Source organism: Hyla sarda, chromosome 4, assembly GCF_029499605.1.
Source record: "Hyla sarda isolate aHylSar1 chromosome 4, aHylSar1.hap1, whole genome shotgun sequence".
Taxonomy (NCBI): Eukaryota; Metazoa; Chordata; class Amphibia; order Anura; family Hylidae; genus Hyla; species Hyla sarda.
The window spans coordinates 132,448,847-132,463,603 of record NC_079192.1 but is presented as its reverse complement, the minus strand read 5'-3'; the positions used below and the strand labels follow the sequence as shown (position 1 = coordinate 132,463,603).

Here is a 14,757-nt window from a genome sequence, read left to right as displayed (position 1 = left end):
AATCGTATGTACTAATCGTTCTTATTATGCTGTGCTAGTCTGACAATGGCTTGAAGCTTGGTACCTGTTTAGTAATACTAGGACTTCTACATTACTGATACTCAATAATAAATACAGATGCCCACAATAGAGGGGCCAGAGATCAATACATGTTTTCTGAGCTTATAGTCGGGGAAAACTGCATAAATGTCAGACAAGCAACTGCAGTTTCTATGCCACACATAATATAACTACTCTGTAACTGTCTGCCGCTATGTTTGCATCACAAGTATCAGTTTGTACAAGCTCATCCAAAGCATCAGGCACAGCAAATATATAAAATGGTTACATTAATTAAGTGTGTCCAAATACTCAATGCACAGACTATGAAAACATTATGGGGGAGATTTATCAAAAACTGTCCAGAGGAAAAGTTGACCAGTTGCCCATAACAACCAATCAGATCGCTTCTTTAATTTTGCAGAGGCCTTGTTAAAAATGAAAGAAGCGAGCTGATTGGTTGCTATGGGCAACTGGGCAACCTTTCCTCTGCACAGGTTTTGATAAATCTCCCCCTATGTGCACACATGTGTATAGTATGTGTATTTTAAGGAAAATGGTATTTACCTGCAATACATCTAATAAATAAACGTGACAATTAACATATCTTATTAACTGTAGTAGTGTACAGTAGTCAGTGACACATAAGGACACATGATAAATTCTAAATATTTCTTAGAAATTTATAATGCAGGATATATTACAGTTCATAGCATAACATTACATATATGTGTGCAATTGCCATGTCGAATCACACGCGTAATTCACTGTATGCTCACCAAATCTTGCCTGTTCGCCACTAAGATTTATAATTTCTCTTTAGCATCTGTGCATTTCTTACGGGAACCACCTCTTGCATATACATTCTGCAAGAGAATCACAGAACACTTTGTGTAAATCTTTTGCTTAAGTAGACAACGTTTGGGGGAATTTTCATGCTGGATATTGTATCAGGCTGAACAGTCAGTAGGTCAGTGTTTTCCAACCAGGGTGCCTCCAGCTGTTGCAAAACTACAACTCCCAGCATGCACGGACAGCCTTTGGCTGTCCGGGCATGCTGGGAGTTGTAGTTTTGCAACAGCTGGAGGCACCCTGGTTGGAAACCACTGCAGTAGGTACTGCCTCACAATCATACACGGTTAAACATTAGGCTCTGTTCAGATATTTTCTTTACTTACAAGTTTGACATGTGCTAGGAAGGCTCCTGGCACACACACCAAACATATCAATAGGTTTCTATGCCACCTGCATAGACCAAAATATGGCAGCATACTTTCTATAGGAAACCATAGAACACTACTCTTTTCCATGCAGGAGTACTGCTTGGTATTCCTTCTTTCACAACAGGAGTCAATGGCAAACATATGTCAATATAAGGTTATATTGTGACAAACATCAGAAGTATATTCTGGAGAAAACTAAGTGTGTGCATGTTACATATACAGTCAGTAAAAAAATCAATGTGGCCGAGTTCATACAGCAAGGTTCCATCATGATTCCTACTTCTTTTTCTAATTTATATTCCTTGGAAACAGTATTCAGATTAAACTTATAGACCTCATAGAGGAACTGTAAGGAACCGTTTTATACATATATGACTTTGAAAACAATTCCTGCTTAAAGGGGTACTCCGCACATTGGAGCTGGTGCCGGGAGCCTGTGACGTCATAACCCCTCCCCCTCAATGCAGAGGTATGCGTTTTCAAATTAACTGGTACCAGAAAGTTATACAGATTTGTAAATTACTTTAAATATCTTAATCCTTCCAGTACTTTCCAGTTATCTGACCACAGTGCTCTCTGCTGACACCTCTGTCCGAGTCAGGAACTGTCCAGAGCAGGAGCATATCCCCATAGTAAACGTCTTTTGCTCCGGACAGCTCCTGACACGGACAGAGGTGGCAGCAGAGAGCAAAGTGGTCAGACTGGAAAGAACTATGCAACATCCTCTGTGGCATAGATCAGCTGATAAGTCCTGGAAGCATTAAGATTTTTAAACAGTAATTTACAAATCTTTATAACTTTCTGTCAGCAGTTGATTAGAACTGTTCTTTCCTCTGGAGTGCCCCCTTAATTTTCCAGGCAATTAGTGTCTGGGCACAATACATGCTTATACATGTTAGATTATAGGCAGATCCCACCAACAATAATTTTCTGACATATTACTGGACCAGCTAATTAATAAAATATTCTTCATTGGAAGCAGAATGTAAAGAATTCCCTGATGCACAATAGTATGGTTTGTCTTGGCCATCCACCAAACTGATGCTTTTGTCTTCCCTAAACCATGTTATACACAGTAGTGGAATGTATTTTTTTTTTACAACAGTTGCAATAAAGGTAAAATAGATATGACTTGTGTCCTGTTTATATACCTGAAACTTTCAGAAGAAGTTATGAAATACTTTACAAAACTTCATTGGCTAGATTTTTTTTGTATGTTCTGCAGCAAAGGAAATGAAATTATTACTAGTAATAATGTCTGAATTAGAATGACCTCATAATAGAAAACTAAAATGTTTAAAAGATGATTATTTTAAAGTGCAGAACTGATATTACAAGTGCTCTTCAAAGCCAATTACACTGTAAAGGCTGTCTGGGCATGCTGGGAGTTGTAGTTTTGCAACAGCTAAAGGCACCCTGGTTGGGAAACACTGCTTTAAACCCTTGAGGTAAACACTCCTATTACTCCTTTGAAATATACATTCCTAGTGTCCGGACAACAAAACTCTGAAATTTGTTTCTTAGCAATTGTTTCTTCTCACAACAAAACCAGCATATAAGATATGCAGATTTTGCCACAAATTTTCTGTGAAATTTGTTGCAATCGATTTTTTTCTTTAATGCATCTTTTATGTGTTCATGTTGCAAATTAAAGTTTCTTTGCTAGTCCAAACTGGATATTAATAGCTGCTATTTCATTCAGTTTATGTTTTCTGCCTATCTTTAGAGACATTTTAATTTCAGCTTTATATATATATATATATATATATATATATATATATATATATATATCTATATATATATATCTATATATATATATATATATATATGTGTGTGTTTTGTACTCCTTCCTGATCATAATATTTATATCACTTATTTAATTTATTTATCTTTGACAAAACCAAAATAAGTTACATGTCATCAAGAAGACATCATTCTGTATTCCCTTCCTCTCTATAAATGGCACTAAAGATCCCCTCTCTGGGTTTCCCCACAAACAGTACGAAAATAGATGCAACTGAAAAACCTACACTTGTCTGGAATTACCTGCTTAATATAAATGTAATCATACACTGCACAAAGACTATGGAGGGGCAGATACTTCTCTGTTTATTGTCTCAGGGCAACTGGTTTTCTACAAACATTTATCCAGTTTATTGTGTTGCTTGCACTTGACTTTACTGTGATTTTACTGGCATTACTTTACTAAAGTTTCTGATTCTCCTGTTTATTCTATACTTTATAACTGTGTGCATGGTTATATATAAGTGAAATTGCAACACCAAGAATGAAAAGTCAAGGAATCGTGGATAGCACAGGATTGACATACATGGTAATGATATGCAAATTATAAAAAAATGTAAACAAAAGTTTTTATATCGAAATATTTCTAATAAACGACATGTGCAGAAATAGGAATGCTATCAATGAGGTTATTAATTGTCGTCTGAGAAATGTTCTTCCCTGCTGAATGCACTTGGGCACACAAATCGTTAAGATGCGCTTAGCAATTGCCGACTAATAGTGTCCTAGATGTGCTCAATGGGAGATGTTGCAGACCATGGTAGCAATTTTAGACCACCCAGGCTGCTCACAGTAGCACAAGTAACATGCTGTCTAACATCGCTGTGCTGAAAAATCGCTCCTGTGACACTTTGGTAAAATGGCTGAACCATTGGTTTTACAACCAAATCAATGTAATGCTAAGCTGTTACTGTACATGGAATGAAGACTAGAGGGATCGGACTAGCATACATTATGCTGCCTAAAGTTTATGCTCGCCAGTTAATGCTATCCTGCCGATTATTTACTTGGTTAGCCAATCACTTGCCGAGGCCGGTCACAACTATGGCCAGCGACTTGCTGAGTGGGCATTTCCTGTGCACTGCCAGCGGTTTCTCGTAGGATAAGCTTCTTCCGTCCGGAAGAAGCATATCCTATGTGAAACTGCCGGCAGTCGCCTCTGAGCGCCCACACAAGTCAGCGGTCCTGGTCCTCCAATGTCCTCTACTTAGGAGCTTTGAGTCATCTGCTAAGTAGTGAGTGCAGGATACTTTGTATTGCTTTTCTATAGTAAATGAATGCTTGACAGTCCTTAAAAAGTTGATGTCATTAAACAAAACTTTCAATGTCAAAGGTTTTCATTGGTCGGGGTCTGAGTGTTCTGACCCCACTAACTGCTAGAACAAGCTGCGAGTGGTGCTCGGCGAAACAATTCTCTCCCTAGCTCACTGCTCTCCCCGCCTTGCTGCAGAAGATGGATTCTATAGTAAATGCTTGGAGCCTGTCTCCTGCAGCGTGACAGGGAAAGCATTGAGCCGGCTCATTCTAGTCATGAGTAGGGGTCTGAACACCCAGACCCCGGCCAATCAAATCTTTTCACATGTCTCTATGACATGTCAAAAGTTTTCTTAAATGAAAGTAATGCTTTACATGGTTACACTGTGTGGTAGAAACCAGTGTTGAGTGCACAACATACAACCAGTAACATATTTTGAAATCACTCCTGAGCTGGTATAATACACTGTTGTCCCATAAAAGAAATGTAAGCATACCCCTGCACTGCTTTTCTGCACTTCCGAGGCATTTCTGGTATCGTTATCGGCATCACCAGCCTCTGAGCCACTCTTATTTTCTTCATCTTTGCTGTCTTTTTCTCCCTCATCACCTGAAGATTTCCGAGAAAGTTTCGAAGATTTCTGAGATGGTTATGGAAGAAATACACAAAGAGTTAAACAGTATTTCATGGAACCTAATGTTTATATACCATACAAAGTTAAGTTCTGTTCAAATCTGCAATGGCGGCTTCATACAGAGCCTCAGTCACAAATTCCATTTTAATCAAAAACCACTATGCAAAATTAAATAAAGTTGTAAGTAAAGTTTAAAGGGTTATTCCCATTATTATAATCAGGCCTTATTTACAAAATGTTGTCATAACCTCAAGTATGCCATTGGAGGTACAATATTTATCAGATGGGTAGTGTTTATCTGTGAAAGACCCGCTAAATATCCCTAGTCCTACCAGTCAGATACAGCAATAACATCAGCATCATGACTGCCTATATTGGTTTTGCATACTTTGAAATCAGTCTCATGCATACAAATGCGGACTGGAGAAGAGCACTGATGGCTCAGTACGGGCAGCAATATAAGTACTAGAACAGCTGTTTACTTGGAAAGGGACTTTTTAGGCTGGATTATCAGTCTGTTATCTTTAACCATAACTACATATCAAGAATGTAACAAATGAAATTTTGTATTTGCATATATCATTGTGTTTATTACTCATTTATGTTTATGACCTTATAACCAATAAATCTGCATACTTTTATAAAATACCTGTGTATTATTGTATATTGCCAAACTACATCCTTAAGCGTTAATGTCCTCCAATCATAAAAAGAACTTGTTGATATCTGAGGAAATAGTTGGACTCAGAAGTGAATTGTATTGATTGGCTTTGTCTACAATTCACCAGGTCATAATTTTGATATTTTTGATAATTTTAACCTCTTAAGGGCGTACATGTACGCCCTACGCCTGGTCCCGGTGTTTATAACGGGGTCACGGCATCACACCGGGTCGATTCTATGAATAGCAGCCGGGACCCTGGGCTAATAGTGCGCGGCGATCAAAGTTGACCGTCACGTCTGAAAGTAAACGCTTCCTGGCAGCTCAGTCGGGCTGATCGGGACATCGCGATAAAATCGTGATGTCCCGATCAGCTAGGACACGAGCGGAGGTCTCCTTACCTTGCTCCGTCGCGTCCGATCATCGTTTGATTGCTCCAAGCCTGAACTACAGGCTTGAGCAATCGAGCCCCTATCTCGCTGATCCATGCAAAGCTAGGGCTTTGCAGGGATCAGCATAAGAGATCAGTGTGTGCAGTGTTATAGCCCCCTATGGGAGCTACAACACTGCAAAAAAAAAGTGAAAAAAAAAAAATTTAACAAAGGTCATTTAACCCCTTCCCTAATAAAAGTTTGAATCACCCCTCTTTTCCCATAAAAAAAAACCTGTGTAAATAAAAATAAACATATGTGGTATTGCTGTGTGCGGAAATGTCCGAGCTATAAAAATATATCGTTAATGAAATCGCAGGGTCAATGGCGTGCGCGCAAAAAAATTCCAAAGTCCAAAATAGTGTATTTTTGGTCATTTTTTATATCATGAAAAAATGAATAAAAAGCGATCAAAAAGTCCGATCAATACAAAAATGATACCGATAAAAACTTCAGAACACGATCGCAAAAAATTAGTCCTCATAGCGGCCTGTACGCGGAAAAATAAAAAAGTTATAGGGGTTAGAAGATGAGAATTTTTTACATATAAATTTTCCTGCATGTAGTTATGACTTTTTTTACAATGTACGACAAAATCAAACCTATATAAGTAGGGTATAATTTTAACCGTATGGACCTACAGAATAAAGATACCGAAAAATGCACTGCGTAGAAACAGAAGCCCCCAAAATGAAAATTTTTCTTACATTTTGTCGCACAATTAATTTTTTTTCCGTTTCGCCGTGAATTTTTGGATAAAATGACTAATGTCACTGCAAAGTAGAATTAGTGGCACAAAAAATAAGCCATCATATTGAATTTTATGTGCAAAATTGAAAGCGTTATGATTTTTAGAAGGTGATGAGGAAAAAATGAATATGCAAAAACGGAAAAACTTTGCATCCTTAACCCCTTAAGGACCGGGGTTTTTTGCGTTTTTGCATTTTCGTTTTTTGCTCCTTGCCTTTAAAAAAATCATAACTCTTTCAATATTGCACCTAAAAATCCATATGATGGCTTATTTTTTGCGACACCAATTCTACTTTGTAATGACGTCAGTCATTGTGCCCAAAAATCTACGGTGAAACGAGAAAAAAAATCATTGTGAGACAAAATTGAAAAAAAAACACAGTTTTGTAACTTTTGGGGGCTTCCGTTTCTACGTAGTAAATTTTTTGGTAAAAATGACACCTGATATTTATTCTGTAGGTCCATACGGTTAAAATGATTCCCTGCTTATATAGGTTTGATTTTGTCGTACTTCTGGAAAAAATCATAACTTCATGCAGGAAAATTAATACGTTTAAAATTGTCATTTCTGACCCCTATAACTTTTTTATTTTTCCGTCTATGGGGCAGTATGAGGGCTCATTTTTTGCCCCGTGATCTGAAGTTTTTAACAATACCATATTTTTGCATTGATAGGACTTATTTTTCATGATATAAAAAGTGACCAAAATGCACTATTTTGGACTTTGGAATTTTTTTGCGCGCACGCCATTGACCGTGCGGTTTAATTAACGATATATTTTTATAATTCGGACATTTCCGCACGCAGCGATACCATATATGTTTATTTTTATTTACACTATGTTTTTTTTTATGGGAAAAGGGGGGTGATTCAAACTTTTAAATGGTATTTATTCATTTTCTTTTCCCACTTTTTTTTGCAGTGTTATAGCTCCCATAGGGACCTATAACACTGCACACACTGATCTATATCATTGATCACTGGTTTCTCATAAGAAACCAGTGATCAATGATTCTGCCGCTTGACTGCTCATGCCTGGATCTCAGGCACTGAGCAGTCATTCGGAGATCGGACAGCGAGGAGGCAGGTAGGGACCCTCCCGCTGTCCTGTAAGCTGTTCGGGATGCCGCGATTTCGCCGCGGCTATCCCGAACAGCCCACTGAGCTAACCGGCATGGTTTCAGTTTCACTTTCGACGCGGCGTTCAACTTTGAACGCCGCGTCTAAAGGGTTAATAGCGCGCGGCACATCGATCAATGCCGCACGCTATTAGCCACGGGTCTCGGCCGTTGTTAGAGGCCCCGCGTTGTAGATCGGGAGCGGACACATGACGTTCCAGTACGTCATGTGTCCTTAAGGGGTTAAAATGTTGTAATTTTTCATAATTAATATTTTTATGACCATAATTCATAATTGAGTTATTACCGCACGACAGGTAACCCTTAACCACAATGTAACACCCCACAGGTGTGGATCCACTGTGCCACAAGTGGCAGGCAGGATGGAGCAAACTGACACTAAAGATAGCCTCAGACGCAGCAGAGCTGAACAGATGTATATTAGTTAAGAAGAAGCTGTGAGAATAGCTAGGCAACTTCAGTATACAGGTTATGGTATCAGAAACAACATGTGCAAGCATAGGATGCAGATTGTCAATAGAATATACCACAAAATCGGTGTTAAATCGGCCCCGTATAAATATATATCCTAAGGCCAGGGTCACATAGGGCGGGAGCGGCAGCTCTGTGTGTCTGCTTGTAGTGACAAATTTCCTACTGTAAAAATTTGCAGCTATGAGAGGATACACAGAGCTACCCGGCCGCAGACGGTAGCTCGCTCTGCAGTCACTCTGTGACTGCCGTCGGCGCATTGGCAGCATAAAATACACTGCGGATGCGCCCTGTGTGACCCCGCCCTAAGGCTGGGTTAACACATCGGAAAAGTTATAAAATGTGGCTGTAAAATAAGTATAAAAGGCCATATTTTTTTAATCAAATAATGTGCACTATGATCATCTATGGTAAAGAGGCAGCCACTGAACAAACTGTTTAAAAAACGGTTGTAATTTCAATGTTGGAATTAGGGAGTTTTTTTTAAAGTGTGTGTGCACTAGGGCTTTTCATAATCGTTTAGTTGGGCGATTATTATACTGATTGGTTAATCAACTAATAAAATAACCATTTAAAGAAGAAAAAGATCATTTGTGAGTTAGATTAGTGAGGGAGTTAATGAGGGGATCGGACTGAAGGTCTTCTATGTTTTAGGTAACGGATGCATTGTGTGTTAAGAGAGAGTTTGTGGGGTCCGCTAGATGCTGAGCTTTGCGGAGACTGAGAGGAGGAGCTTTTTATTATATTTAAATACGTATAATAATTATTTTAAATATAATTTTCTTTTTTTTTCTTTCTTGTAAGGGCTATACCCCCCTCCCTGTTTCTTACCTGTAACCAGATCAGAGGGGCAGCACATTCCCTGGTTGTCCATCCTACTTGCCCCAAGATCAGAGGGTGCCAGCACACATAATTTTCCACTTCCTGCATCTTCTCTCTGCAACTATTGCGAGTCTGGCCTTTAGCACAGAGACTGACAACCCAGGAATCACAATAGCTGCAGAAAGGAGCTGCAGGAAGCAGAAGGTGGTGTGTGTTTGGCCCCCTCTTCACTAAACAGGCTGCCGAGGACCACAGTTGCATATTTACATAGTGATAGTCGCTGTGGGGGATATTTATCAAAACATGTCCAGAGGAAAAGTTGTCCAGTTGCCCATAGCAACCAATCAGATCGCTTCTTTCATTTTGCAGAGGCCTTGTGAAAAATGAAAGAAGTGATCTGATTGGTTGCTATGGGCAACTCAGCAACTTTTTCTTTGAACAGGTTCTGATAAATCTCCCCCAGAGTGTACGTGAACTTTAGAAATCGGCTTACCAACTAATCGACTAACCGATTATGAAATTAATTGACAACTATTTTCATAACCGATTAATTGCCTAATAATGGATTAGTTGTTCCAGCCCTAGTGTGCACTGACAGACACTTTCCAATAGACTTTTAAATAAGGCTGTTTTTTATACTCATTTTACCGCCATATGTTTCGTTTTATTTTACGATGTTTGAACCCAGCTTTAGGGTATGTTTTTACATGTCAGATTTTACACCGATTTTGTAGTGGAATCTGCTGACAATCTGGATCATACAATTGCTTGCAAATGGTGTTTTTGCAACCCTGATTACAGGCAAAATTAGAGAAAGAGAAACATCCTGACATTAGGTCTTATTACCTTTGAAGTATATGACTTCTTCCTCTTGGAGCCTGCTTTCTCATTCTTCCTTTTGCCTTTTCCATCCTCTTCCACCTGATCCCCCTCTTCTTCGCTGCTGCCATCTGCAGCATTTCCTCCCTCTCCTTCAGTTTCCGGAGAGCTCTGCTGTTGAATTGCCTAGACAATTGAAAAAAAGGTCAATAAAAAAATGATTAGGCACAGACCTGAACACAATGATGTTTCGATACCAGGTGATAGTGAAGGGGAGAACAGAGCCAGTTTTCTAACCAGAAACTGTTCATCGTGAGGAGATTCTATGGTACACAGTTTAACATTTCTAGTGCACAGATATATTCACTTTTCAATTTTTTTTACACAGCATCTACAATTCTACATTGTGGCTGCTTCACTCTGAAAACCCTTTCCCCATATTTTCGTAAACAGAACTGGAATTACTGTAGGGCTCATTGAAATGATAAGACTGATTATTGTGAAGAATTGCAGCTGTAATAACGATGTGTGAACCTTTCCAAAGGATACAGCCTTTCCCAGACAGTGACTGTAGATTTTTGTTCTAGGAGCTGCACGCAGACCCCTTTTAGATCCCACCAGCACCTACTTTATCTTATTGCAAATCTTTCTAGAACTTTCTAGAACATCCTCCACAGTAAAAGGCCTTGTCTCCATACTGGCTTGTATTGTTTCATGTGGTGCTCACCTTCAGATGCATCTGTGAAAACATAATAATATATTATATTTCCTTTTTTCATTGAATATTTTACTTTTATTATTTTTCTACTGCAAGAAAATCTAAAGATTGTGTTTCTCTTTAGTAATTTATCCTATAATTTCTTCTCTTCAGCTGGAACAATAAACATTCGGTATTATTGTTTATCTGCAAGTTGTAATGCAATATACGGTAAGTACTGGGCCATTTTTCATTTTTGTACTTTTGTTTTTTTCCTTCCCCCCTTCTAATAATCATAGCTTTCACTTTTCCACCTATAGACACATATAAGGGCTTGTTTTTTGCACCATAAATTATTCTTTATAATGACATCACTCGTTTCATATATACGGCGAAACAAAAAAAATAAATTTTTGGAGTCATATTGAAAATAAATCTCACCATTTTGTAACTTTTGGGGGCTTTCGTTTCTACACAGTAAACTTTTCAGTAAAAATGACAACTTATCTTTATTCTGTATGTCCAAACAATTACCAGGATATCGAATTTATATACATTTTATTTTACTACTTTAAAAAAATTAAAACTTTTTGTATGAAGATTCGTATGCTTAATATTGTCCCCTTCTGATCCCTATAACTTGTTTATTTTTACACATACAGGAATATATGAGGGCTCATTTTTTGTGCTGTGATCTGGAGTTTTTATCGGTACTATGTTTTATTGGGACTTTTTGATAGCTTTTTATAAATTTTTTATTGGTGTATGAAAAGACCAAAAATTTCCAATTTTGGACTTAACATGTTTACGCCATTAACTGTGAAGCTTCATTTATGTAACATTTTAAAAGTGCATACACTTACACACACAGCAATACCACATATGTTTATGTTTAATTTTTCTTCACATTATTTTATAAAAAAAAACAGGGAAAAAAAGGGGGTGATTCAAACTTTTATTAGGAAGAGGGTTTATTCACATAACTATTACATGTAATCTTTTGATTCCAGTAGATCACAGATAGAGAAGAGCGAACTTACAGTAAATTCGATTCGTCACAAACTTCTCGGCTCGGCAGTTGATGCTTTATCCTGCATAAATTAGTTCAGCTTTCAGGTGCTCCAGTGGGCTGGAAAAGGTGGATACAGTCCTAGGAGACTCTTTCCTAAGAATGTATCCACCTTTTCAAGCCCATCGGAGCACCGGAATGCTGAACTAATTTATGCAGGAAAAGTCAGCAGCCGCCGAGACGAGAAGTTCATGACAAATCGAATTTACTGTAAGTTCGCTCATCTCTAATCACAGATATAACTGATCAGTGCTATGCCAATGCATTCAAAAATTGTAAGAAAATGATATAAATAAATAAAGTGATTAAATAAAAATCACATATACGAAAAAATGTTACCAGTAAAAATTATCATGGCGCAATAAATGAGCCCTTATAAAGTCCTGAAAGTTAAAGGATTCTGAATAGGTCCATTTTAAACATTTTGTTAACCCCTTAAACAGGTACTCCACCCCTAGATATCTTGTCCCATGCAGCAACGGAGGCTTATGACATCATGGCCACGCCCATTGTGACATCACAGCCACACCCCCTCATGCTTCGTGACCGTTACGTCAGCGCCGCATCACTAGTCATCACGCATGGAGTGAAGTTCATTCCATGCACCTGATGACTGTGGTGCCGCAGCAGAGATCGCTGTAAAATCAGCCACCCCTGAGCAAATCACCAATTTAGGCCTCAAATGTACATAGTGCACTCTCACTCCTGAGCCATGTTGTGCACCCGCAGAGCATTTTATGCCCACATATGGGGTATTTCCGTAATACTGCGTTACAAATTTTGGGGGTCTTTTTTTCCTTTTAACGCTTGTGAAAATAAAAAGTATGGGGCAACACCAGCATGTTAGTGTAAATTTTTTATTTTTTACACTAACAAGCTGGTGTAGTTCCCAACTTTTCCTTTTCATAAGGGGTAAAAGGAGAAAAAGCCCCCCTAAATTTGTAGTGCAATTTCTCCCGAGTACGGCAATACCCCATGTGTGGCCCTAAACTGTTTCCTTGAAATACGACAGGGCTCTGAAGTGAGAGAGCGCCATGCGCATTTGAGGACTAAATTAGGGATTGCACAGGGGTGGACATAGGATTCTACGCCAGTGATTCCCAAACATGGTGCCTCCAGCTATTGCTAAATTCCCAGCATGCCTGGACAGTCAGTGGCTGTCCGGAAATGTTGGGAGTTGTTATTTTGTAACAGCTGGAGGCTCCATTTTGGAAACACTGCCGTACAATACGTTTTTCATTTTTATTGGGGGGGAAAGTGTAAGGGGGTGTATATGTAGTGTTTTACCCTTTATTATGAGTTAGTGTAGTGTATTTAGGGTACATTCGCACTGGCGTGTTACGGTGAGTTTCCCGCTAGGAGTTTGCGCTGCAGCGAAAAAATTTGCCGCAGCTCAAACTTCAAGCAGGAAACTTACTGGAAACCTGCCTGTGTGAATGCACTTTGTACATTCACATGGGACGGGGGGGGTTGGGCAGACCTCCAGCTGTTTCAAAATTACAACTCCCAGCATGTACTCAAAATTACAACTCCCAGCAACAGCTGGAGGCACACTAGTTGGAAAACCTTCAGTTAGGTTCTGTTACCTAACTCAGTATTTTCCAACCAGTGTGTCTCCAGTTGTTGCAAAACTACAACTCCCAGCATGTACTGATCGCCGAAGGGCATGCTGGGAGATGTATTTATGCAACAGCTGTAGGTGCGCAACTACAACTCCCAGCATGCCGAGACAGCTGTTTGGGCATGCTGGGATTTGCAGTTTTGCAACATCTGGAGAGCTACAGTTTGGAGATCACTGTGCAGTGGTCTCTAAATTGTAGACCTCCAGCTGTTGCAAAACTACAACTCCCAGCATGCCCAAACAGCTGTCTGGGCATGCTGGTAGTTGTAGTTTTGCAACATCTGGAGGGCTACTGTTTAGAGACCACTGTATAGTGGTCTCAAACTGTAGCCCTCCAGATGTTGCTAGGCAACTCACCGGCTTCCGTAGGATCCAGGGAGCCAGCCCACGATATCGCCGCCCGCCAATCACCGTCGCCCGCAGCCTCCGCAGATCGGTAAGTGGACTTCGGAGTCGGTCCCTGTCGGTTACCCCGTCCTGCCCAGCCTACTGTGGGTGGGCAGAAGAGGGAAACCGAAAGTAACCCCGCCCCCGATCTGCTATTGGTCGTCACATCTATATGACCAATAGCAGGTATAGGAGGGGTGGCACCCCTGCCACCTCACTCCTATTCCTTCAGGGGGATTGTGGGTGTCTTGGACAACCGCGATCCCCCTTATATTCCGGGTCACCATAGACCCGTAATCGCACAAATCGCAAGTTAAAATTCACTTGCGATTTGCCGCGATCGCCGACATGGGGGAGTCTGATCACCCCCCTGGGTGTTCGCACGGGATGCCTACTAAATTATTTCAGCAGGCATCCCACTCCGATCCCCGCCCGCGGCGGGGACTGGAATTCTCCATGACGTACGCGTACATCATGAGTCCTTAAGAGGTTAAAGGGGTACTCCGGTGGAATTTTTATTTATTTTTTATCAACTGGTGCCAGAAAGTTAAACAGATTTGTAAATTACTTCTATTAAAAAATCATAATCCTTCTAGTACTTATTAGCTGCTGAATACTACAGAGGAAATTATTTTCTTTTTGGAAAACAGAGCTCTCTGCTGACATCACGAGCACTCTCTGCTGACATCTCTGTCCATTTTAGGAACTGTCCAGAGCAGCATATGTTTGCTATGAGGGATTTTCTCACACTCCGGACAGTTCTTAAAATGGACAGAGATGTCAGCAGAGAGCACTGTGTTCGAAAAAGAAAAGAATTTCCTATGTAGTATTCAGCAGCTAATAAGTACTGAAAGAATTAAGATTTTTTAATAGAAGTAATTTACAAATCTGTTTACCTTTCTGGCACCAGTTGATTTTAAAAAAAAAATGGTTTC

The 14,757-nt window shown here is 39.6% G+C and overlaps 1 protein-coding gene across 1 annotated transcript in view; it reads right to left on the bottom strand.

Moving 5' to 3' along the window:
- The window catches only part of HDGFL3 (HDGF like 3), an 87,036-nt gene that overhangs the window by 4,160 nt on the left and 68,119 nt on the right, over positions 1–14,757 (bottom strand). Inside the window, exons 4-7 of the mRNA XM_056572162.1 lie at positions 10,776–10,787; positions 10,076–10,234; positions 4,817–4,960; positions 819–905 (exon numbers count right to left, since the gene is read on the bottom strand). Coding sequence (XP_056428137.1) covers positions 846–905; positions 4,817–4,960; positions 10,076–10,234; positions 10,776–10,787 — 375 coding nt within the window. The 3' untranslated portion in view covers positions 819–845. The remainder of the gene's footprint in view (positions 1–818; positions 906–4,816; positions 4,961–10,075; positions 10,235–10,775; positions 10,788–14,757) is intronic.